Here is a 27,754-nt window from a genome sequence, read left to right as displayed (position 1 = left end):
CAGAAAGTTGTATTTGGATCATTTTAACATTGCTGAAAAAGTGGCCACTTACATAGTCCTGGGACTCATTTTATATAATGCTGAGTATCGTAAACTATAATAATACATCATAATGTATTTGTTGATTATACTTTGTAGTATAAATGAGAATCTGCAAAGTAACTAGTGTCTTAAGTTAACAAATAAATGTAGTGGAGTAAAAAGTACAATATTTTCCTCCAGAATGTGGTGGAGTAGAAGTATAAAGTAGCCTAGCCTAAATGGAAATACTAAGTAAGTACTAATACCTTAAAATTGTAGTTAGTTACAGTACTGGATTAAATGTGGCCTATTTAGTTACTACATACATACATACATACATACATAATTATAAACTGATATGATTTGTATGTAAAAAAAAAATAATAAAAAAAAAAACCTTAATTAAGTGAAACTAAATATAGTGGAGTAAAAAGTACAATATTTGCCTGTATGTATAAAGTAGCATGAGAATACTCAAGTAAAGTACAAGTAGGCCTACCTCAACATTATATTTAGGTACTGCACTTAGTTCCATTGTCCTGTGAAGCACTTTGAATGGATTTTATATTTAATGGTGCAATATAAACAAAAATTTAAGTCGAATGTCAGTGTTTAAGAAATATCTGTTTAGAATATTAACGGATAACTTTATAGTGGCAATATAGTGGTAGCTTTCATCAAAGAAGTCAGTTTGATTCCGAAATCAAGTTATCAAGGGTATTATATATGCAAATACATGTAGTACGACACTCTACTACTGCTACTAATAATAATCTGTGTAATCTATGTCTCTTGGATGTTGTAATCTGTGTTGTAGGTTATAATCTGTTTCCCCTGTTGGGGGCGGTGTTGAGCCAGTTTCTTCTCTACAACGAATATAAAGGAGCTGATGAAAAAAAAAAAAAGGCGAACTTGCTTTCAATTGTCCAAGCCTAACGTCATGGAAATAGTTACTTTGTTGAAGCGCGCACAGGAATAAACCCAAAGAAACAATACTGAGCCGTGATGTGTGTTGATGCTCTGTAGAAGGAGACTGTTTGGTTGCTGATTTCGTTTTTTTTTGTTGGTTGGAATTCAAAGGATCGACTGAAGATGCGCAGGAACCTGTTTACAAGAAAAACGCAGCAAGTTCCAGTCTGAGGGAATGCGGAGCAGGCTCACAATGCACAGCGATACCATTACTCATCCCTCTGTTTTTCCTCACGCCAGGACACTTTGTCTTAAAGATATTTTCACGAAGGATCATTTCTGAGTCTCCGTAATGAGAAACAAGTGTCCGAAAAGTGAACAACGCGAGGTTGCAGTCCAGTTTCAGAGGATTAAAACCACCGTCGGGGCTTTTGGAGGAGCTCTTTGGTGAAACCAGTTTTGTTTTTGAACCTGTTGTTATTTGTGATGAGAAAGAAGCAAGAGAGTAAATCTGTTATGCGGAAGTTAATGTGTTATAGAGCATTTATAGCCTAACGTTATTGGTAGACGTTTAAGTAGAATACACAGTAAGACAATGGAGCGATAGCTTCAATGGGCTGAGGATGCTAGTGGTCACAGAAGGTATATTTTAGACTTTGTTTTGGCGCAGAACTGGCCTAATAGTTTTACGTAACTGCTGACTTCTCCTATGTTTACTAGCCTAAGTGTCAGATAGCCTAATCACATTTACCTAAGTCCTACTGTGCTGTTGCACACCTGATCCAAAAGCTGCCATGTAATTTGAGATGAGTTTAAATATTACAGTGAGCTAGTGTCAGATGTTTCCAACACAGCATGCATCAAGGCAGTAGCATCACTATAATCTAGGCACTATGTGCATGTAGATTGTTCTTGCTTTAGGACCCACTGGAGTATCAAGATGTCAGTGAAAGCCAAAGCAATCTACACTTTTCAAAGTGAAAATAAAGAGGAGATCAGCATCCAGGAGAATGAGGAACTGGTTATCTTTGATAAGAACTCTGTGGACGGCTGGTTTCAGGGGGAGAACAGCCGAGGGGAGAAAGGTCTCTTCCCTGCATCCTATGTGGAAATTATTCGCAGTCGTTCAAACTCTAACGTGACTGACTGCTCCATAAGCCCGGCAGGATCTTTAGGAAACGACTCCTCCTATTTCCCCTCGACCCCAAACACCTCTCTGCATTTGCAGCAGAGTTACTATGACGATGACGATGATGACTGGGACGACTGGGATGACAGGTCAACAGTGGTGGACGACGCTGACCCCAGTAGGAGCCCCGGGGCCAATGGACATGCCCATCAGAGCCCACTGTCATACAACCCCAATGTGCACTACCGGGCCAAACCACACATGGAGAGACAGGACAGCATCTCCAGCTCGAGGAAAGGCAGCATGGTGGGCAGGAACTTGAACAGATTTTCCAGCTTTGTCCGCTCAGGGGTGGAAGCGTTTGTGTTGGGTGATGTGCCCATGATGGCAAAGATAGCGGAGTCATACACTATCGAGATGGGTCCCATGGGGCCCCTGTGGAAGGAGAGCCCACAGCCTTTCTCCTGCTCCATTGAAGACCCCACAAAACAGACAAAGTTCAAAGGCATCAAGACGTACATTTCATACAGGGTCACACCAAGCCACACGGGGCGTCCCGTCTACAGGCGCTACAAACACTTTGACTGGCTGTACAACCGCTTACTGCACAAGTTCACTGTGATCTCCGTGCCTCACCTGCCTGAGAAGCAGGCCACGGGGCGATTTGAGGAAGACTTCATCGAGAAGCGCAAGAGACGACTGATACTGTGGATGAACCACATGACCAGTCACCCAGTCCTCTCCCAGTATGAAGGCTTTGAGCACTTTCTGATGTGTGCTGATGACAAGCAGTGGAAACTGGGCAAGAGACGGGCGGAGAAGGACGAGATGGTGGGTGCCCATTTCATGCTGACCCTCCAGATCCCTAATGAGCACCAGGACCTGCAGGATGTAGAGGAGCGGATCGACACCTTCAAGGCCTTCGCTAAGAAAATGGATGACAGTGTGATGCAGCTCACACATGTTGCCTCGGAGCTGGTGCGTAAGCACCTGGGTGGGTTCAGGAAGGAGTTCCAGCGGCTAGGAAATTCTTTCCAGTCTATCAGCCAGGCTTTCACGCTGGACCCTCCCCACAGCTCAGAGGCCCTCAACAAAGCAATCTCCCATACAGGCCGCACCTATGAGAACATTGGAGAGATGTTTGCAGAGCAACCTAAGTATGACCTCTTCCATATGCTGGACAAGCTGTCGCTCTATCAAGGCCTGCTCGCCAACTTCCCCGACATTATTCATCTACAGAAAGGTAAAATCATCCATGAGAAGTTTTAACTTGGGAGAGATTTCTTTGTGCATGCAAACCCCATTAAAGGGAAATAAAATATGTGACCACAGTAAAAAAAATGTTACATCCATTGATTACATCCATAATGTTCACAGATGTTTGGATGTATCCTCATCCTCCCATCTGATTTTAATTCTTGCAGATTCATTCATATTTTAATTGAATGTCCGATGACATTCCCTATTTGAAATTACAAAATGGTAACTTTTTTCAAGCCATCAGGCCACATAATGGGCTCTTCGTGTCACAGCAATTATAATTTATCAGAGGAGCCAAGCAGATTATTATTGAACCTTAATACCCAGGCACAACCACCAATAACAACTTTGTATCAAGTGCTGTAGCATCCTTGAATTGAGACAAGTGTTTCAAAAACTTCAATAATAGTTAAGAATAATAAACAAAGTGTCTGCTAATGATAACTAACTGAGCTAATGGTCCCTTGATTAAATTCAATCTGTGCTATTTATTTTGTTATGGATGACAGGTTAGGTCAGGGGTAGTCTCGCTTTGCCAGACCATCCACACGCTGCGGAGCGAAGGAGGGTCTGGCTAGTCCACAAAGCATTCCAGAGTGGGAGAAAAACATGCTCTGGTTAATTGGCATTTCTTTAAACCAATTAAACCAATGAAAATTAGGTCAGAGTATTTGCCTGCAGCATCTGAGGTCAACTGCCAACCAGACACACCCACACACACACACACACACACACACACATATTCTCTCAGCTTAACAAATACTTTCTCATGATTGGCTTTGACAACCTGTGCTAACAGGTCTAACAGTAATTTCACTCACTTGCCATACTCCAATAGAAATTCTTACCACAAGCGTAAAGTCAACATCTCTTAAGGAAATGCAATCCAAACTGTGTATGTATCAAGGAGGTTACTTTTTAGTTCTTAATATCACTGACATTATACAAAGGCCATTGCTATTATGTGTAAAACTGTTCACCTGAGACTCCTCTGGGCTCTGTTCAAAGTTTGATGAGACAAATAGGCAAGAGCTTTGTTGTAGTGTATATTACAACCAACAGCCATGATGTGACAAGGACACCTGAGTGACATGGGCAGGGAGTGGCTTATGAATAAGTGATATTTGATCAGGTTATCTTAACCTCTGTGACGTTGGCCTTCCTCAGGGTTTTAGTTAGTTCCGTAGGTTAAAATGTAACTGAATATAGAGCATCACAGTAGCATATAAAGTAGTAATCCTTGTCATTTTTTTTTTTAAATTCATTTATTTTGGTGACACCCTTGCTCAGTCAGCAGCCATTTCCGGGGTCTTTTAATTTGGCAGTTCTCAGAGACAACTTTTTGTAAATGTTTATAATTCTTCCAGTGGTTGCAATAAATCATATTCTGCTTCTGATTGTGGCGTCGAGATAAACTGTATATCAATGCTAATGCTAACTACTACTATTTTATTTTGAATTGTTTCCAAACATATTCTCACTTGCAGATGTAAACGTTTTTATGAAGTGAGAAAAAGTTCAGTTAGCACACTTTTTATATGATAATTGAAGTCACTCTGGGCCAATCATAACTACTTTTTGTTGTTAAAACCTACGTTAAGAATCATACTTCGCACATATTAATGTGGCAAAATGGAGCCCGGTTATGTTTCTTTGGGGCATTGCTTTTCAAGAAGTGGTTCAGCTTGTTTGTGGCGATGGATGCTCTAAGCAGCTAATGCTAAAGATTCACTGCTTATATTTGTTGAAAACTGTTGCACCACAGCAGCAATGAATGGCTTATTTTACTCTCATGTATTAGCATAATGTTGTTTAATCAGTAACTGGAAATCATAAAGTATATCCAGTAACTGTAACATTCCTGATTTGAATACTCTATGACGGTTGTGTTTGTGACGGCTGCTTTTCATAAACCTCATGGTGAAATATTGATTCTGCTCAGGTCTGCACTGCAACTCAGGCTTTTTTCTCCTGTGACCCTTGTTTGATTTTGGTCCAAGATAGTGAGAGCGCTGGCAAATCAGCATTCTGTGTCAGCTCTCAAACAAATAACCTTATCAGCTGATTGGAGTTACAGAGGAAGGAAAGAACTGCAGCAAGGGAGGAATTGCGCTGTCGTATTATCTTCCTTCAAAAAGCTGGCACTCATTTATCGCAAATGTTATTTGTGATGCAATTCAGCTAGCTACATTTCGTCACTCCACCCATGAATAAATAATGCAAACAAAGCCATCTGAATTATATTAAAGGGTCAGTTAACCTAAATCCCAAATAAGGAATGTTATTATCCAACCCTGGTGGTGTCAGGCCGTGTAATAGATAGTTTCGGCCTCACGTGCCAAAGTTTTAAGATGTCTGGCTCTGAAATTTAATTTTTAAATGCTTGGAGCACCACACCTGAATTTCCACCCACCCTCATTATATTGGTATGACAAAGGTGGATATCCCAAAAATATGTGCTTGGCCACCAGGGGTAAGTAGAAAAATATGTCTCCCAGTAATCTTGGCGAACTGACCCTTTAAAACAACATTGTGTAACTTATTAAAAGAAGAAATAACATGTTCTTCCTGTTACAAATGAAAAGTTCAGCTCATAAGCAGTAACACATGCTCCTGCTCAATTCAACGGAGTCAAGCTTCTGTCAAATGTTGACAAACTTTAGCTGGATTTTGCCATGTAACTTGACATTACTGAGTCTGTTTTACCATTATCTTGTCATAGTCACACTGTTCATCAAAAGTTACATGGCTTCACTTCAAGGGGATAATTCAGACTTAGATGAAGTGGTGTTGTAATAGGTACTCATCCATATTAGTCAGTGTATTAACTACAGTAAATGGCGGTCGTCAGGCCCCCAGTTTGAGGAAGCAGGCTGGAGTGCTGGCACAGAAGCTGAGCAATGTACTGCTAGGGGACGGGGGCAGCAGCTAAACATATTTTAGCCAACTGAAAAAGGTCCACCAGAAAATCAATATTATCATGATCAATATCAGTGTAGGTGCACGCTAGGATATTTTAGTGCTTTACTTTGGCCTTTCTAACAGGGAACTTAAGCAGTTATCTATGCTCTCTTCAAAGCCACCAGACTCCTTTGACAAAAACAGTAATCGTACCTCGCAGAACACAGGAGTTGCTGGTCTACCGCTGCCTTGATCGGTTATTTAGTTTGTGTTATTGTGTGACGATCGGATCGGTACTAACTTGGCGTCCATTTCTTATTTTGGCCATAAAAAGTTGATGAAGAGAATTATTTTAAAGAAGATGATCAGCTAGGCTGTATGTTGTGCACAAGCCAAACCTGTGCTTTATGCCAGTAAACCGATTACAGAGTGATTTTTTGCAACATCTAATATTTCTGTGGATCTTGAGGGAAATAGACAACTGACGATACATTGAATAACCTTGGTTATCTTGTTGCAAATTCTGTCAACATACCTTTGTACATGTCATGCATTGGCTGTAGGGCTGGGCAATATATCGACATACATATGAGGCTAGATATTGTCTTAAATTTTGGATATTGTAACGTAGTGATATGACACAAGTGTTGTCTTTTCCTGGTTTTAAAGGCTGCATTACAGTAAAGTGATGTAATTTTCTGAATAAAAGCTGTTTTATTATATATTTATCAAAACTCTCATTGTGTTAATATTTTGTGAAAGCACCATATAGTCAACCCTACAATATCGCCGCAATATAGACATCTATGTTGATTTTTTCCATATTGCCCAGCTCTAATTGGCTGACCTATTTTGTTTTGGCAGCTTAGCTGTACTCTATTCTAGCCTTTCTATATACTTACCAAAGTTGGCATTCATTTGGTCGTTATTTTGAAAATCCCGCAACAAATGGCTGGTGGTTTATTTACTCTTTAATCAAATTGTTCCTAAATGAAATCATAATTTTGCCAAGTTTAGACTATTTTAGATTGTGCAATTGTTTTTTCTAGACAACGCTTGGTTTCTTTTGTTAAATGAAAAAAGTGAAATTGTATAAAATGCTAATATTCCTCAAAGCAAGATATTTAAAAAGTGTATAAAGTTTGGTGTACCGAAACTCAGGTATTGTATTGGAAACAGTATACAAATTGTAAAACGGTATACCCAACTGTACGCGATGCGGTTGAGCAGCAGTGTTTTTGTGAAGGCAGAGACCTTTTCTCTCTGCTGAGGCTTCCCTGCAGGCCCAGATAACTCTCCTTGATGTGACTTGTGTTCTGCTGAACCAGATACAGCTGTGGCAACACTCAGAACACACAGAACTGAGGTCAACCTTTTCCGGTGCACTCTTCCTCCCCTTCATGTCCTCATTGCTTCTTTCCTGTCTGATTTTCCCCTTCCCTTAGTTCTATAGGCGCTAGTTTTTAACTGGGATCCTGGTGAGCATATGAACTGCAGGAATGTTAACTGTCTTTGAGATGTGGTGTTGGGCAGGGACTGCATGTGGCCTTGATAAAATGGATCTTAGAGAGGAGTAGATTTTGGGTAATGTCAGAAAAATGTCAGGGTGTGCTCCATATAACTCTTTCTCCCATTGTCTCTGTCCTGTTTAAGCTTTTAGTCCACACATCTTTTTTGTTTCTTTTGGTCTGTGCTTTTGCTCCATCTACAAGTCACTGTTTCGTTATGCTCTTCATGTCTGTCTTCTTCTTTTCATCTTTTCCCCTTCTGTTTCCCCATAAAGACACTCATATCAAAATATGTATGTGTATGTCTGGGCAGCTGCCCTGGTTTTAATAGTGGAGAAAGTAAATCTAGTTTGGTCCAAAGGCTTTAAACCTCGTTTGTATCCTCAGTTGAATGCAATTGAAAATCTTGATCTATAGGGTTAATTACGTTGCATTGTTATAGAATAAAGGGCCTCTAAGGCTTTAGTGTGAGAGGCGCTGGCAGCTACAAACGCAATGCCCGTTACAATTACGTGTTTGTTGTAATCCTGGACGCTGTCTCTTTTGAATTATTGTACATAATTATGAACGGAGCTATTCTGGTCTGGTATCAATCTGTTCTTAAATATTGAATTCTTTGGAAGTATGGTTACATTGCCAGATATTGTAATGTGTAAGGTAGTCGTGACAGTAAAGCAGATATCATGCTCTGTAGGTTTTGTACCTGGCAACAACTGAGGCCCTAATCTGAGACAAAACCACCTCATGAAGTAATGAATAAACACAAAAGGGTTCACAATAGAGTGAAACCAACCCGCCCCACGGAGTGGCTATCAATTCAATCTTATCTGATCACATGTTGTGTAAAATGAAATCTGAGGCATTGGCTCTGCATCACCTGTGTCCCCAGAATGACATGTTGAAGAAGGCAAGGAAACAATTACTGTTAAGTTCTTGTGGATAACCCAAAACAATGATGATTAAATTGAACTTCAAGTTATTGGTTAGCTAGAAAAGGCCACACTGAAATAATTGCAGTTTAAAATCCTGAAGTACAAGGCCATAAATGGCATAAAACCAAAGCGAAAGTCATGACAAATGTGCTGGTGTAATCTGCAGGGCATTCTTCAAAATAAAACGCACCAGATTTGAGCTGTTCTCCTTTTATCTTGACAAATTATTTTGGCAGTTAGATTGTTAATAATCTTAAGTATAGAGAGTGTGGCCTTTCCCCCTTCAGCTATAGCTGATAGTGGGATAAAACCTTCTGTGATCCACACCAGAGCAGAGCATTATTCAGTTTGAGAATGAGCTAGCTCCCCTGAGCTAGCTCCCCTCCAGCACACCGGCAGACTTTTAGTCTGGACGAGGTTAGTTGTCCTCCATATGGCAAAACATTACAACACCACATGCAGACTCCATCAGTTTAAAGTAGGGCTGTCAAACGATTAATTTTTTTTAATCGCTGAATTTATATCGCGATTAATTGCATATTTTATCACATGATTAAAATTCTATTATTTTGCATTTCAGAACAGTTTTTAAGTACATATTAACAATCGAAAGCAATTCTTACCAGTGTATCTTGATTGGGAATCAAATGATTGCAAAGAAAGTTACTTTATGAACTTGATTTTAAGATTTGTAATTATTTATTTACTGTAAACAAAAGAAAAATGTGTGAATCTGTCATTATTTGCACAATTATTCCAAGTACCTAACTAAAAAACTAAAAATCCCTATCCTTACCAGAGTCAATATAGTGTTTAGTAACTCCTAAATAATTTTGATTACTCACTGACGTCCAGTGATCACCGGTTAATGAGACAGAGTTTGCAGCACCTTGCAGCAGTTCCAGTGTGGCTGCTTTCTCCGTGTCGTACAGGCTGTGCGTGGGGCTGCTGTCCCCCTCGACGGCAATAAGACAGGTCAGAACATGCCAACCGTAGTACGTCTTTAAGACCCAAGTCCTCTACGATGCTGATAGGTCTGCAGTTAGTTGCCACCCGTTTCGCAAGAGCTGTAGTAATTTTTGGGGATTTGGTTTCATCCACAGGTCAGCAAGTAGCACTCTCCAAAATACTGCTTTACCAGAGTGGGTAGCATGCTAGCTGCTAGCATCAACGTTAACTGTACTAGTATGCTTAGCTCCGTAGGTGGTAGCTCAAGCTTGACGTGCTTTGGTGATATTTTAATTCAGCACACACAATGTATACACAATGTGCATATGGCTTTCGACTTGTCTACGAGCCGTCCGGGAGTTTTTGAAAATAAAAAGCGCCATTCAGAGTTGTGTTGCTGCTGTCTTTCTCCATCATGCCTGCAGCCTGCAGCAGGAGGAAGTTTGGCAGCTTGATGATAAGTAACGGTGCTGCAAAGGGTCAAAATAGTAGCCTGTTAGGCACGACGCAAAGCCGAGTGAAGTGTAAAATAAATTAATAATAGCCGGCATGCGATTAATGCGATTAAAAAAAATTAACGTGTTATGCTCGCCCCTTAATCGCATCGCGATTAACGCGTTAATGCTGACAGCCCTAGTTTAAAGCAAACTATATCTCGTTGCCAGTTCTGAGGAAATGTGTGTGCCGAATGCCCTTGATCTGCAACAGAAGGACGAGCAACGTTTTAACTTCCTTTTGGGATTGTGCCTGCTTGCACACATGCAGGTCTTTGTGTGTCTTATCTGAACACTCTTCAATATTGTTTAATTTTTCAAAGTGCTGACAGAGGCACTTTGACAGAGGCCTGTACTACGAATCAAGATCAACATGCCCTGGATTTATTTCAGTTACCCGGCTTCACCTAACCTAACAACCGTGGTCCAGCATAAGCTGTGTCACGACGGTGGTTAACAACTAGTTCAATCAACCCAGGGTTTCCCAATCCAGCGTTCACATAAAAGAGGCGGTGTTTGCACAGTATGACCAATCACAAACATATACCAGAGCCGCATATTTTACATAAGAAGAGCAAACTATAATTCTACATAAATGTGAAGAACACAGACACGGTTTTACAGGCAAAACGCAGGAAGGAAAGCTGGCAAAAAAAGACAATGTTGTTATGCGTAAATCACAACGCTTATCAGCATCACTTCCCCATCAGTCAGGCACTAATCTGACCATAATTACACTTTTGCTTTCCATAAACTGTCGTTGCTTTAGCCTATTATTTCAGTTGCAACCCTGGCAGTGGTAAGCGATCATGAGAGAGAAAATAAAAAATATAAAGACATAATTCAAACTGATGTGTGGAATATTGGCAACACACAGCTCAAGAATCCGACAAATAGCCTATACGGAATTCCCTTTGCTGAAAATATATATCTTTCATAAAAATACCAATCGGGGAATGTTAACGGAGTTGTTGATCTCTAAATGTTTTAACTTTTATCAGCGCCTCTCTCTCTCTCTCTCTCTCTCGCTCTGTGCACCGAGCTCCACCGGATCTTCTAAGACCGGTGACGCTGTTATCAATCGAGTATTGATTGGTCAGTAAGCGGTGCTTTTACACTGGTTGATCTCTATTCTCCAACATAACCTGCTCCAGAGCAGGTTAGGTGTTCAACATAAGTTACCACGGCGATTGAACCCGGTAACAAGTGATCCACCGTCGTGATACAAAAAACCCTGGGTTGAACCTGAAGTTACCTCATTAACGCCAAATCTTGCTTTGTAGCACAGGCCTCAGGAGGTCATGCCGTGTTTATATTGTCTGACAAAGATGTTACAGATTAACATTCCATACACTGGTTACAACACACAGGAAAATACCACACTCTCAGCAGGTAGGCAAACCGTAATCTGTGAAACCAAGCGCTAGGATTTCAGGAGCTTGCAGATGCCAGTTATGGCACCTTTTGAACATTGATTGTATGTTATTTTGTTGGCTAAAGTCCACTCGCTGTCTCTGGTGACTATGAAGAGCAAATGTTTGCTTACTCATAAATCTTGACAAAGGCTAGACCCTCGTCTTCACACACACACACTGTCTATCCACATTGCTTCTGCATTCCTGTCTGTGTTGGCCCAGTGCACTGCTGTTTCACACTATAGGAGATTACAGATGTCTCCAAGAACTCGGTCTTTACCACCGCCGCCTCCCTCCTCCTCTCAAACAACCACAGATTTTGTGGTCATTGGACCCGAAAAGGCATGAGGTAAGAGAGGAGTTAGCTTATATTGAAAAGACTAATGCCATAGCAATTTTTTTATTTTCTGCCCCACTCGTAACAAATAACTGGAATTGGACAAAACATTTCACCTTTCAGTGTACAATGCTTTCTAATACAACTCCACCACCATTAACCATTTTACAGTTACAGCAGATTTGGACACCTCTCTAACACTGTGTCAACAAAAACTATGCTTCTCAAAGGAGTATCAATGATAGCTTGCGCTCGTAGCTGACTTCTCAAGTTTGCACCAGGCATGGCAGTCTGTAGCTGTTAAGGTCATGTTCAGTCAAACAATAGCCTTCTCATTCATTTCAATGGGACCACTGTATCTGTTGTCGCTCATTCCTGGTCAGACAGGGGGCATTTTAGTGTCCTTCAGCTCATTGTTTTGGCCTGCAACTTTACTGTTTGGTTCTCACTGCTCTCATTATCCCTGTTTCCAGGTCAAGCACGCAGCTTTTTCAGTAAAACAAAAAAGCTGTGTTAAACCCTCTGTATTCTATACCTGCCCAGCACCAAATGGTGAACAGACAAAGTTAGCAACTATCTGGTGAAAGTACTGGAGCATTTAGCAGCTAAAGAAAGACATTTTCTCAAGAAGTTGATGGAGGCCACAATAGAGACAAAACACAAACACCAAATGCATGCTAATGATGCTCTGTGTCTGCTGGATGTGTGAATAGTTATACGTCTGATATGTTTTCAGCTTGTTCCACTTCTTCCAAGTGGCCCAAAAATTAATTAATGCAGCTAAAACGCAGCTATTTTCAGTCTGAAAGCCTGCTCAGTATGACATAGTGGTTAGCACTGCCTCACAGCTAGAGACTTTGTATGTGGAGTTTGCAAGAAATGCAGGGTGGGTTAATTGAAAAACCTGAAGATGCTTGTAGATGTGAATGTGTTTGTCTGTCTATATGGTTTGGCATTGTGATAGACTGGCAAACTGTCCTCTTGCTCAATGCATGCTGGGATAGGCTTCACTCCCCGTCGACCCTTAACAAGAAAAGTAGTTTTGAAGGTTGACTCTCCAAGTACTTGCATTGTTATGAGTAAATGGAAAATATAAGTCATCGAAGGCATCTGTATTTGTTCATATTTTGATCAGTTCATTCTTTGGCATCACGTTCACCAGTTGGCTTACAGATGAATTGTTTTTCTGTCTATTCAGCTCCAGTACAGCTAAACAGCTAAAGTAATCCAAAACTAGAACTTAATCTTCTTTGTCTGCAACAAGTGTGAAGTTGAAAGGGAGTATTTACCCAATCAGTGTCCTAATCTTTCCCCTCCCCTGACAGGAATGAAGCTTTAACTGTCAGTAAGATTATGGGTATCTGCCAACGTAACTGTAGTCATGGTAGCACTGACACGATGCTTGTGGTTGGCATGGAGACGCCATCCCTCAGAGGAGAGCACTGTTAGCTGTTGCATTCTCTGGTCTTTTCTGGTGTCATGAAAAGACTATCGTAAAAATGAGGACAATGGGAAAGCCTTGTCATTTGACCAAGTATTTCATTTGGTAGGATGCATCAGTTGAGGTTGGATATCCACATTCTGATCAGCCAAACATCTTACATCATAGGAACATCTTGCATATTTTCAAGTTAGAGCAACACTTAGTAGTAAAAAAGTTACAGGGCGAACACACAGAAGAGAAAATACATCTGTTGCATGACAAAAGAGCTGAAACTGTTATGTCACAATCAGAAACATAACAAAGCCTTAAGACCCAGAGGGATTTCAGGACATCACAACTCTTGTCTCACAAATCTACATAAAGTAATAAGTTATACAAAATAATTATGATGTCACAGCTAATGTTGACACGCTTACTTTTACTTGATGTGTGATGACATAACAGATTTATTTATTTTTTTTTTTTTACTTTGTGAGGTTGGCTGAGTTTGAAAAGATAAAATAAATCCCTTTGCAGAGGAATGTTGTGAGATACTCGGAGGGCTATTAGCGGGGATGAATTATATTTTCCTTCAAGATGAGTGCTGAGCATATCCCTTTTAATAAACACATCTAGATAGGAACATGTCTGACAGGAGCATGGATTTATAGCCATGTGTGTGTGAGAGTAAAGTATATAATAGTTTTAGATCAGATTCTGTGTGCATACTAAAAAAAAAAGAACAGAACATCTGTTGAACATCTCTTTGCATGGGTTCAATTAAGAGCTTCAATCCAAAGCTAGTGGAAGCTTCATATCTTATTTCTGTGAGTTGTCAGTTCCAGTTATGGTTAAAAAAAAAAAGTAGTAGATGTGCACAAAGTAATATTGAGCATGCAGAGGAAGTCACCCGCTCACAGGTTAAGCATTTCTGGTAACTAATTCCCGGTGCAGTCTAGGGAAGGTGGTTCTGTTTTGAACATTCCTCATCCCTGAAGAAATAAAAAAAAAATATTTGTTTCCGTGTCCTATAGCCACTTAGCTTCAAAGATAAATGGACAAAGGATATTTGAGATGGCTATAATCGGTTGGGACCACATTCCAGCTCAGGACATAAACTCCAAATCTGTTTGTATCTGTGTATCTGATTGGCTGGTGTAAACATATTACTGTTAGCTTACTCAGCAGTGGGTTTTTTCTTATGTTTGTGTATCTTCGAGGCTTTTAAGGCCCACATTAAACACTGGCAGATATTGCAGAGTCCTTTTCACCCTCATGCATTCTTGAAGCTGCTTCACTTTTTCTTCTCTTCTCTTCTAAAGCCTCCTTTTCCTCCATTTTCAGATCACATCTCCTGTCTTTTTCCTTCTTTTCCATGTCAGGATTTACATTTAACTGCCTTGTCATAAGTAGTCTAGAGGCCCCAGTCATTTAATTCATGGAATCACCACAATTAGTAACTTCACTCGTGGGATCTTTTTTTGTTGTTGTTGCCATTTCTTATTTACTTTTTTTGAGAGATCAACAGAGAACAAACGTCTCATTGGTTCAATGTAGTGCTTGACTCAGACGTCAGCAGCCCCTCCACACACTCACAATCACACAATCTCACACAATCTCTCACACACACACACACACACACACACACACACACACACACACACACACACAGCCCTGTAGTAATGGTTAGTGTTTTGTGGTGACAAGCCTCATTTGTCCTCAGTTGAAAAATGTTTCTGTTTACTCGTCTGTCCAATGTGAATAACATCCCCTAATCCTACTCAGTCACGTTAGTTCTTCCTGTGTTTGAAGTATGTGAACCAAATTTACAGAATGGTTTCTTTTACAGTACAGAGAGCACAGATGAGTCATTCTGATTACACAAATTTGAATACTACACCAGTATCTGGACGTTAAAGCAGTTTAAGGGTTTCAGACTTATTTTAGTATTATAATGTACCTGGCTGTTTCAGTCACTTTGTTCAACAAACCATAGCACATTATCTTGGATTTGAAAGCATCATGCCATTACCTGCCAAATTGTTTTCCTTTTTATTTTTGCAAGAGAGAAATTAAGCCCATTCCCAAGTCTTTAAGGACAAATGGGTATTGTGTGTTTTGTGGTTTGCATTGCAGCAGTGAAATCATTTCATACTAGTAGCTGTGCTTTTACATATAAGCCCCACCTCAAGAGATTGTGAAGCAATAAGCAATCAATGTTTTATCATAATTGGAGATTGTATTCAACTTAACCTCTAAAGGGAAAGTACAACTTTTGAAGGAGAGTATCTTGATTTTTTGGGGGCTTTTAATTGACAGGATAGCTTGAAGACAGGAAAGGGGAGAGAGAGGGGATGACATGACTCAGACATGGGGCGCACACTCTACTGGGTGAGCTAGAGGTCACCCCAGTATCTTTAATGATGGGGTCATTTCAGTTCATCCCAAATAACAGTTTCCTAATGTCTTTGTTTTAAAACATAATCATCTTTGCAATAAGATGTTAAAAGGTTACTTTGTAAGACAAGTAAACAGTTCCATGTCACAAACAGGGGCTATAATACTGCAAGAGCCAAGTTGGATTTTTCATATGAAAAGACCCATTATTCTGATGAATCATGAAGTCATGCTACATATGGCTTCCTATTCTAAAGACAACCATTACAGTACAATCGCTAAACTAACCACCTATCAGCCAATGTTACGTTATGTTGATAGATTACACACGCATAACAGGGGTTAGCTGATTTATACAAACTGGCCTCAACTAAGAGGGTCCACTCCAGTTTAATGGTGCCTTCACTTTAGGATTAAACAGGGAGATTGATTGTATTAGCTGTAACTGGAAACCATGGTCCCAGATGAGAATGAGTTAAATTATACACACTGCTAAAAAACTGCTGTGTGCTAATGTTTGGATCGTAGAAGAATCTGCTGTCTGTGGAGAAAAATTAAGCTAGCTTTGCATAAGAGGAGCTCAGCTATAGGACATTGGGAAATGTCATCCACACTAATACATAAATCCAAGCAGAAACACATGCTGTAAACAAATATACATCATAAAGAGGGACTTCCTTTCTCAATGTTATGCTTGTGTTGAAATGGATAGAAGAAAGATGAAGATGTAGAGGAGAAAAGCTGCACTTCCTGAAATCATCTCGCAGTGACCTCGGGCTGTGGGAATGGGGAATTTAGCAGATGCCTGAGTTCAGTTCCCCAGAGGGTTGTGGCCATAATTAATCTTGACTATCCTCATTCTTTTTCTCTCTGTCGCTTGCACACACACACACACACACACACACACACACACATATATACACATACACATACACACACACACACAGTATGACTTATTAAACTAGACAGGGAATCTGCAGGTCTTGAAAAGTCTTAAAGTGCCCATATTATGAAAAAATCACTTTTTCTGGGATTTGGAGTGTTATGTTGTGTCTCTGGTGCTTCCACACACATACAAACTTTGAAAAAAATCCACCCATGCTGTTTAGAGTGAGATACAGTTTCTGAATGTGTCCTGACTTCAGTCTCTGGGTGAGCTGTTCAAAATCGGCACGGCTTGTGACATCACAAGCCGAAACGAGCAGGCTAACTGCAACCATTAGCTCGTAGCGTTAGCATGCTAACGCTATGGCTAACACTAGCATGCTAACGCTAGCATGCTACCTCGTTCTCAATAGCAAAGCACTGCTACAACACACACAAGTTCACCATAATCTACAAAAGAACTACTTCCATGTGCGCCCTCATTTAGAAGTCTCCCAGCTAATCCTGCCTTGTAACTGACCAAAGTTGTAGAAACAGCCTTTCTTTTACTGTCTATGGAGCTAGCTAGCTGACATGATCTACATCTGAGCTACTGGGCATGTGCAGTGCAATCAAAGATAGTACAGAAGAAGAAGAAGAAAAGAGGTCTCACTCTGTAGCTAAAACAGAGACCAGCTGAAAAGAGGATCTGCAGCAGTGAGAGAGAGCACTGCAGTACAACACAAATATGGTGTTTTTTGAAAATTAAACCATGTAAACCTATTCTGGTACAACCTTAAAATACAATTATGAACCTGAAAATGAGCATAATATGGCTGCTTTAAAAAGTCCTTAATATTTTCTCTTCCCAGGCATAGGCAGCAGAATGTTTCTAAAATATTTTTGTTCCCAATTGTAGGCTGTGGGGAGACATTACACATTATAAGTGGGATTGTTGCAACAGTGGATTGTATGTGCAGGAGGCGTTTTACTGTAATCCAGTGTTCAATCCCACTGTCACTACGGCTATCTGAAAGCTCATTGGGTCATAATGCGCAAGTGTCGATTTTGGCAAAAACTTAAATGTTTTCAAATGTTATCATTTTTTAAATGGTTAATCCATCCATTTTTACTGCCACTTTTGCAAGTCCAGGTTGACTTGATTTAATTTGGAACTACTTTTACGTACTGCTGGAAAGTACTGGTAACGTGGAAACGTGATAAAATAATAAATAATTCTAGGCCATATTGTCCCCACTAGTTTTTCAACATACTTTCATACTTTGGCAGGTATGATCATGAAATTGATATCAAATACTCATTCTATGTGGTTTTAAAAAGGTCTTAAATTTAACTTGGTGAAATCCGCAGAAACCCCTGCACACTGTTGTCCTTTCCTTTTCTTTCCTCTCCTCTCACTCCTTCTTAAACCCCTACAGAGTAGTAATATGTACCTAGCACAGACCCATGAAGCTGTCACATGGGAAATAGTTAAATTCTTTCCTTGGCCACCACAGCCATAAACATGCGGTAGCCAGTCTGGTTGGGCAAGATAAACAAATCTGGTGACTTTCCAGACCACTGGCCATGTATCATATAGCATTTGTTAACTCGGTGAAAAGAGGCAGAAAGCCTATAATGGGAAACAGGGATTGGTTTGTAGAATAGTAGGAAACTTACACAGCTTTGCATTTTATTCTGTCACAGTTTTCCTTTTTGTAGCTCGTATTTTGTGGGTTCAATTTAGCATCAATGTAGAGAGCAGAGATTTAGTTGGGTGAAAGAGCACATCAAGCTTTCTCTGTGATGAGATTTTGCATTAGCTGATCCAAATACACACACACACACACACACACACACACATCATGTGGAAAACAGAATACATGAATGTAGGTCACCGCCACAGACTGTAGTCCACACGCCTCCTTGCTACTGGAACAGACTATAAGTGCTGTTCATGCTTTCCCAGACTTCTGCCAAGAATTCCATACAAAATCCAAGGCAGCATGAACTCACAGATACAGTTAATGGATAAAACCTGTACGCTGTAGCGGATACAGTAAAGACACTACAACTAGCTTGTGCAAACTAGTCCTGCTAACTAGCTCATCCACATGACTAAAATCAATCGTCTTTCTGGAATCGAGCTCAGCTTGTATGAGACTGAGACAGACTCACTAATCTGTTGAGAAATGCAGCGTGGCCACATGCCATTAGGCTGCCATGTTCTTTGACGTCATGTTCCTGTGGTTACAACTTGTCTGCATCACACTGAAACTAGACGTTTGGTATGCAGTGAAACAAAAAGTAATTGTGTGGTCTGTCCACTGTTCTACCTATAAAGTGTACAGCTTGACAGTAGTTAATTTCTTGGGAAAAAGTTACAATGTTGGTCTTTACTGCTGAGTGCCATGGAGGAGATGTTGGTATACATTTTTTTTATATATAGCACAACGTACAGTAATACAGACCCACCCAAAGAACAATACAAATCTAAGACTGTTTTTAACTATACTTGACTTTTATACAACATTGGATATAGGGTATTTATTTGTATCCTTTTCAGTGACTATACATCAGCGTATCATTGCTTAAATTAGTTGACGGTGACTTTAAAAGGTCAGTCCAACAACAACAAAAAACATAATTTCTTACTTAAATCTGATGGTCATTAGCCTGGCTCCGCCCTCCTACGTACTTCCGCTCAATTTTCATTTTCCTGGAGCGGCCTCTAGCTCACCCAGTAAGAGTGTTCGCCCCATGTCCTGCAGCGGCCTGGGTTCGAATCCGACCTGCGGCCCTTTGCTGCGTGTCGTCCCCCATCTTTCTCCCCCTTTCACATCTATCCACTGTCACTATAATAAAGGGAAAAGCCCCAAAAAATAATCTTTAAAAAAACATTTTCATTTTCCTTCAGTACTCCGTCTGGGTTCGCGGTATATTCTTGGGTTTTCTCCGGCCAAATATTTGGTGGTCCAATCAGCGAACAGAGGGAGTGGCTGAGAACGATGACGTTGAGGACGTGCGCTAGAAAGATGCGAGCGAAGCCATTCGCTCCGTTGTGGCAACGCTGCCGAATATCCAGAAGTTAAAGCCCAAGCAAGAACAATATTTGCTGAGTTGTGTTGGTGGCCATGATGTTGTGGCCCTCCTCCCCACAGGGTTCGGGAAAAGTTAGATTTTCCAGCTCGCTCCGTTAGTGGTGAAGGAGTTGGCTAAGGCTAACGCTAGCAATGCTAATGCAAAATATAAGCCGATAGTTGTCGTTCTCCCCTTTTGTTGCACATGCGCATGACATACGTCACGACCAAACGTTAGCGATTGGTTATGGCAGATCCAGAGTGGCTCTGGGCTGATCCAATAGTTTTAAACTTCAACAGAGTACCCACCTTCAAGGAAGTTAACACTTGTCAATGGAGAGAGGCCAGACTCTCTGTACAGATGAAATGTACCAGAGTCTGGTAGAACCAGGTTAGATGGTCATAGCCATTCAGATAGTTTTGGTTGTACTTGCCCAGTTTATCCACATTTTTTAATATTTATGAAAGCAAATCTATGGAAGTAGTTTGTGGTGCCCACAGCATAAACAACTCAATTTCAAGAATTCAACAGCAATCAGCACAAACAAACATCTACCTGCATGGCTATACCACTATGTGATAAAATATGTTTTGTTGTATTTGGGTGGATGCAGAAACTTCAGAGATGAATATCTCAGAAAATTGGGCAAGTAAACAGAAACTATCTGCTTTACCACATACCAAATACAAGTTTTTTTGTTGATTGTCCTTTGAATGGCCTTTCACTAGCCTAATGTCTTGCATTGCCAGACCTACCTCCACAGCGCTGCAGAGGAGGGTCTGGCTAGTCCACACAGCCTTCCGGGATGGGAGAAAAACGTGCTCTGGTTTATTGGCATGGCTTTAAACCAATCACAATCGTCTTGGGCGGTGCTAAGCGCTGGACGGAGCCATGGTGCCTCTGTAAAATAGCCTCGGGATGGAACTTGTTTTGGTGGAACATTCAAAGTACGTGTACATTCAAAGGTTGATTTAGTTGTGCAACAGAAAACTCAGATTGGACAGATAGTGTAGCTAGCTGTCTGGATTTACTCGCAAAGATCTGAGGAGCAGGTAACCATAGTCCTCATAAATCGACTGGAGTTTAAAATTACAACACAAAGAAAGCGGAAGGTAATGGATATCCGGCCGAATTCTGCGGCACAGGAGAAATCCCGGAAGTGGAACGTATATATATATATATATATATATATATATATATATATATATATATATATACACTATCTGTGCAGTAACAGTTTACCTAGTCTAGATCCACGACGTTCCACTTCCGGGATTGCTCCATTGTTGACGGAAATTCCGCCGGATTTCACTTATTTAGGCCGGATATCCGTTGCCTTGGGCTTTCTTTGTGTTGGCATTTTAAACTCTGGTCGATTCACGAGGACTATGCATAACTGCTCCTCAGATCTCTGCAGGATAAATCCAGACAGCTAGCTAGACTATCTGTCCAATCTGAGTTTTCTGTTGCACGACTAAAACAACTTTTGAACGTACACGTTCCACCAAAACAAGTTCAATTTTGCAGAGGGGCCGTTGCTCCGTACAGTGCTTAGTGCCACCCCAGACGATTGTGATTGGTTTAAAGAAATGCTAATAAACTACAGCACGTTTTTCTCCCATCCCGGAATGCTGTGTGGACTAGCCAGACCCTCCTTTGCAGCGCTGTGGGGGAAGGTCTGGCAATGCGAGACTACAGTTTACCAATATTGCCACCGACATTTTATTCAAGTTTTTAAAATAATGTAACTTTTTTATCTTTTCCCAGGTGCCTTTGCCAAGGTGAAGGAGAGCCAGCGGATGAGTGACGAGGGAAAGATGGACCAGGATGAGGCAGACGGCATTAGGAAACGCTGCCGGACGGTTGGGTTTGCCCTCCAGGCGGAGATGAGCCATTTCCATCACCAGCGAGAGGTGGACTTCAAAGACATGATGCAGGCCTACCTCACGGAGCAGATAGCCTTTTACCAACGTGTTGTCCAGCAACTGGAGCGCACCCTGCGCATGTACGACTGTCTGTAAAGACACCGAACCGCTGCCATGTTCAAGATGCCATAAAAAACACAGAAGAGAAAAAAAGGATGATCCAAGTCTTGACTCTTTTATCAAGGCGTTTGTGTTGGCGTTTGGTTCAGTTTGAAAAGACTTGGAGATGAATTAAGCAATGGTAACTGGAAAGACGTGCAAAACCAGTTAGTCTTTCACTTTGATGGATTCAAAGACACATTTTTTTCAAAACCTACTGTACCTTTTTATTTCTGAAATACGCATCACATAGGCAATGCCACAGACATAATTTAAGGTATTTGTAACATTAAAATAAGAATATAGGTTTCAGAATCATAGCAAATCTGTAGTTTATTGTTCTATAGTATGAAACGGGTTCCGTTTTGAAATTGTCCCCTTCTCTCCATGCTCTCATGCACTTTGGCTTCTCCTGGGACTGATTGTAGTTGCTTCCAATATGAACATTTCTAGAATAAACCCACACTATTATGGTTTATCTACCAACATCCGATAAACATTCCAAATGTTCTTTAATACAGCATTTTAGGATTTTATTGAAGTCACAGATTTTTCTCATCAGACCATGAAGAGATAGTATTTCTGGCCGAACAAGTGCACTGAATACTAAAGTGGAATTTCACCATCATCTTGTTAAGTGCAAATCTTGCTCAGGTGTTCACTGCTTTGAAACTCATATCAGTTTCTCTGGTATCTCTAGTACAAGTCGCGAATGTCTTTCTTAATCTTGCACCATGTGGAAGACTTACTCATACCATGTAATTCAGCTTCGTAATGTAATTTTCTTATGTTTTTCATGCAGTAAGTGCCTTTAAGGAAGGCATGGAATATTCTTAAATTGGCCATTTGTCTGTAGCATGGCTTGTGTCTTATAGGGGAAATTATTTCAAATGACATGCATTTAGGAACAAGTTTGCACATGTTTTTATACACTAGGGGGTCATAGTGTGGAGGGTGTGTTTATGTGTGGGTGAGCGAGTGAAATGAGTCAACTACTGTGCTGATCAATTCCCTTTTTCCACAGTGGAAAACAAAAAAAACGATATCTTTCTATGTAGCAGCCGGTTTATCTAGCCAACTAGTAAACGTAGTGAGGTAGCTGAAGTGGATTAACGGGTTGTGTGCGGCGGTACATCAACTTGGCATTTCAATATTTGTATTAAATCATTTAGTTGACACAAGACCAAATTCGTCCTGTTACTAGAGTTTTGTGTTTTAATGTAGTCTGAGTCAAAAAACAGTACGATTTATTGTTCATATCAAGTATTTTAAAATGACATCTAATGCACAAACAGAACCATATTATTTCATTTAGATTATTTCTACACTGTATCCATAATAACTTCAAGAAATTGTTCTGACATTTTTGTAAAAGTGCGTATTCACTTTCTTGAGTCAGATGAGGAGATCGATTACACTCTCTCGTGTTTGTCCGTTAAAGATGATGCTACAGCCAGCAGATGGTTAGCTTCGCATAGCATTAAGACGGGACAGAGGGCGGAACTGCTAGTCTTGCTCTGTCCAAAGTTTATCTAATACTCACTACTTTAAAATGTTATATTTCATTTATTTAATCTGTACAAAAAATAACAGGGCAGTTATGACTCATGACAATAGTCCAGCACATAACCCCCTGTAAAACCACAATTTGCCATTCTTACAGTTGGGTTTTTGTATGGATTAAACAAATGAAATATGACGTGTGAATTGGTGAGCTTTAGGGTGCTGGTAAGCAGATTTAGTTACCTGTGGACAGAGCCAGGCTAGCTGTTTCCCCATTTCCAAGCTAAGCTAAGCTAAGCTAACAAGCTCCTGGCTAGAACCTTACATTTATCCTGCAGACATTAAAGTGGCATCAATTTTCTCATAACTATCGGCGAGAAAGCGGATAGGCAGATTTTCTAAAATGTGGAACTCTTGATAATCCTTTAATAATATTACATATATTTTATTGCTCTTCTTACAGCTGTGATCACAGTGATGATTGTGAGCTTGACATGCTTCTCCTCAAGCAATTTCCAGTGTTTATTCATCAGTTGTGAGGCAATGATTCTTTATTTTGATGGAATAGGGTTGATTTCTTAGTGGTATGTTTGGGTGTGGATGAAAAGTGAAAGAAAAAGTTATTTTGTGACATCTCTGCCTGGTCAAGTTTCAGAATTTGAGGTTTGAGCCTTGTTATGGTTCTGCCATAACAAAGAAGTGCTGATTCATTGCAGGTTTCTCAGTAAACAAATGGTCCCTGTGTTTGTGCGTGACTCAAGATATGAGTGTCTCAGTTACTGGTACTGTTCAGTCCACATCTGCAGTCTTTAACTATTTGCTGTCTAAATGTGGTGTTGTTTATGTCTATTTTTGAACAAACCTGTGCTGTTCATACTTCAGCATTTTTTTTGTTACATTTCTGTCAGCATTTGCACTCATCGCAGTTTCTCCAAGACCAAAGAAGTCAGACATTTTCTTCTGAGCTACCTTTTTTTACTCTGTTTGGTCGAAGTGAAATTGAATGTGCTCTCTGGTTTTGTAATTGTTCTACTCTGAGGAAAATGTGAAGAAAGCATTTGGAAGAAGTAAAAAGAAAAAAGAAACATTCCAGAAACTATAAAGGACACCAAAGGCAAAGACAGATTTTGGGCAAAAGATAGACATGCAAGGTGCAAAAGAAAGAGTGGAAAAAAAAACATTTAAAGAAGTGCCTGCAGGCCCAATCAGGTTTCATAATGACACTTTCCTCTAATGTTCCAAAGCAGCATGATAATTTAAATGCCAGGCATTTCACAGTTGACTGTTTCTTAACATGGATGTGTGACCGGGTGAGTTGCAGGAACTCTATGCTTTAGGTTCAGTCTCTGAAATAACAGATGGTGATTTTCAGAAAGTAATTTGTCAACTGATTTAAGGGAAGGGGACCTAAAAATGTTAATAAAAGTAATGATGGCGATCGCCTACTGTCTTTCTCTTCTTTGTAGATTTGTACAGCAACATTGTGAGTTTGTTTCCATGCAGACATTATATCTAGACTACTGAAGTATTCGGTTTTATATTTGGAACAAGTGAGCATCATATTTTATTTACAACAACCTATTTAACGCCTCTCTCAAGTATTAAAAAACACAAACAATTTACCAAGGAAGCACTGATGAAAAACCAGGAATCTAAAAAAGAAGCATCCGCTTTGACACACAAAAACAGTTTGTCCTGAATATAAGCAAAACAAGGATAGCCAGGATAGGAGCTGTTATCCAAATTTCAGTGTCCACGTTAACACACTGTGACGTTATACCGAAATAAATGAAAAAAAAGTCTGAATAGAGCAGAATTCCTCACATCAAATTAAAAGTTTGGGTTGGAGTAGGCAATCTCTAAGGTCTATTATCGGTATGTCATGATCATGTTTTACTGTTTTTAGCCACAGTAACACTGTAGCTGGCATTGGTCGGTCAGGTTCCGACTGAAATATCACAACATAACAACTATTGAATGGATTGCCATGTAATTTTGTACAGACATTCCTGTTCCCCATAGGCTGAAGTCTACTGAGGTTTGTGATTTCACTGGCACTGACTTTGCCTCAAGTGCCACCAGAGAGGTTGACAGTCTTGGTTTTGAGTGGAATATCTAGACAACTACTGGGTGGATTGCTGTGAAATGTGCTACGGATATTTAAGAGGATGAATTCTACTAACTTTTGTGAACACCATCACTGAACACGATTCAGACGGTCCGGCGAAAACGCAGATCTTCCTATTCATTTTGAATGGGGGTAGTGCGTTTAGGATGCAGTGTTGGATGCCGCAGGGGGGTGCCAAAAAAACCTGCAGCGGCCAGCGGCGAAAAGTTGTCACCCTGCGGCACCAATCACCAGGTCGCTTTTTCTGGTCTGAATGGGCCCTTAGTCACCACTGTCTAACAGCCACAATATCTTGCACCGGGCGCAGCACAAAGCCCGACGCAAGTGTCTTAGCTAGTTTAAAGGCAGCTACACACCGGGCCTATAATCGGCTGTTGGACAGTCTGGCGAGGTCAGTGACTCGAGTCTGTTCAGTGTGTCCCGTGCCGTCGTCCGTCCGAGGGGCTGTCGGCCTTCATTTTGGCCGACCTGACGCGTTCAGTTGGAGACAGGGCAGTCGGGACTCACCCGGAAACGGCGAGTGAATGAGCGTGACTAGGCCTCTCAAAATCTGACGAAAATCTTTTAAACTGACCTTTGTTGATCTGAAAGGAAGACAGATTCAGCAACTGCATGACCTTAAAATGTTTTCAGAAACACGTTTCGGTGAACTATTTTAGTACAGTATGAGATCGTATTCTGAACAAGCCGCCATGACAGTCTGTCTTTGAATTTCCGGAGAAAACAAACCCACGTGACGTGTTCGTCCAATCAGCTGCCAGTTTTCATTTTTGGGTGACAATACAGATTAGCGCCGCCTGCTGTTATGGAGACATATTATGTCTCGTCGCTTTGATGTGTTCCGAGGCACTTTTTTGACCAACTCGGGGAGACTGATCAGTCCAACTGCTTTTTCTGCCAACGGTCGGCCGTCTGGTTGGTGTGTAACTGCCTTAAGACCAACGCAGTTGTCAATTTCCCGTCCAGCGCCCACATCGTTTAAATAGCAAATGCACCTGCGCCCATCTGTGCGCCCATGGGCATGCTGGTCTTACAGGGAGGTGTGTTCAGGTGCATTCTTGGCGTATTGTTATCTTGAGGCAGCAGAAAGTTATCGCGCCATTGACCAACAAAAACCTGGTCTAAAGTCAATAACGCAGCATTTCAGTGTTATTTTAACAGCACATTAGTAAAATGCGCCTAGGCTCGTGCATGGCGCGCGCACACTATGCTTGTTACACACACACAGGGACGCGCAGCAGCACACAAACATGCAAAAGATTAAAAACATTTGTGAAATAGTATTATGATATAATCTAAATCCGCCATCATAATAGCAATGCGCCAAGGTACAAACGTGCCTGGCGCGCAAACCCTTTTTTCCGCTGTCAAACTAGCAAAAGTGGATTCGTACACGCCCTAAACGCACCTGCGCCAGGCGCTTCCCGCCATGCGCTTAGATCGTTAAAATAGGGCCCTACATGTTCTTTAGCTGTATGGATGTGGAGGAAAACCCTCCAAGAAAGAGTCAACACCCATTCTGATATTAACTTTTAGTCAAGGAACATTTTATTAAAAGTTTCCTTATACGAGTATGGCTGTCCTGCTGGGTTAATTCTTGGAGACAGCTGATTAATGCCAAACTGTAGCCTAGAACAATATGTCAAAGTGAAATCCCAGCTTTTCCCTTTAATGTGTTCCAGATGTTTCAGAAGCAAACATTTCATTTGGCACAAATCAGCAGCTCTGTTGTTAAAGTGAATGAGGTGTTGGCATAGATCTTAATTATATTGAGCTCCCTCGTTTTAACCCTGACAACAGGTGTGTTAACAATATAATTTTTTTCCTTTATAGTAGGCCTAACAGTTCCTCCCTGTCGTGTTGATACATAGTGATGCTAAAGGATCACAGTTGCTCCACTGTTTGTCTAGAGCCAAGTATCAGTGTATGTTACAGATGCACTTCCAATCTTTTCAACTTAAAAAAGAAAAAGAAAATCCAGATGTTTCTATTTGAACCCAATGCCTGGGTCTGATGGTAATAGTTCAGGCTCTCTCAGGTTTTAGTATGCAACTGGAGCGGCGGGGTGATGTCACCTTCATGATATGTGCCAGGAGGAGACGTCATCAAGTTCACTTAGAAACCCAAGACTGACAGGGGAGTGAAAATCTAAAATTCAAGCATAAATCATCACACTAATTAGACTGGTGAAAGCAGATTTAGACAGCATTTTAAGTATTTCTAATTAAGTTTGTCTGCCACACACTTTTATGATGTACACCAGAGTGTTAGTGAAGCAAAAAGGCCTCAATGGCAGTAAAAGGACACCTTGGAAAAAGTCCTAAAACCTTGAGGTATTGCCAAAGTAATGCTAACAGTGCACTTCTCCGCAGCAACCCAATTTATGTGAGCGAGGAAGTGGGGGAGATGAAAACTGGTCAACTTGTCCTCCTTTCAGGCTTTTTCCATCAGACACAGCTGAAGCCTTGGGTGAGCTAACA

General features: G+C 40.7%; 1 protein-coding gene across 1 annotated transcript; it reads left to right on the top strand.

The window, feature by feature from the left end:
- The first annotated feature begins 905 nt into the window (after positions 1-905).
- On the top strand, positions 906-24,589 carry snx33 (sorting nexin 33). The gene is made up of 2 exons (XM_031316640.2): positions 906-3,302; positions 21,387-24,589. The coding sequence occupies exons 1-2, from the start codon at positions 1,871-1,873 to the stop codon at positions 21,638-21,640; spliced, it is 1,686 nt and encodes a 561-aa protein (XP_031172500.1). The 5' UTR covers positions 906-1,870; the 3' UTR covers positions 21,641-24,589.
- Positions 24,590-27,754: the final 3,165 nt, after the last annotated feature.

The sequence above is a fragment of the Sander lucioperca genome, chromosome 7, assembly GCF_008315115.2.
Source record: "Sander lucioperca isolate FBNREF2018 chromosome 7, SLUC_FBN_1.2, whole genome shotgun sequence".
Lineage (NCBI taxonomy): Eukaryota > Metazoa > Chordata > Actinopteri > Perciformes > Percidae > Sander > Sander lucioperca.
This window is presented reverse-complemented; position numbering and strand designations above follow the sequence as displayed.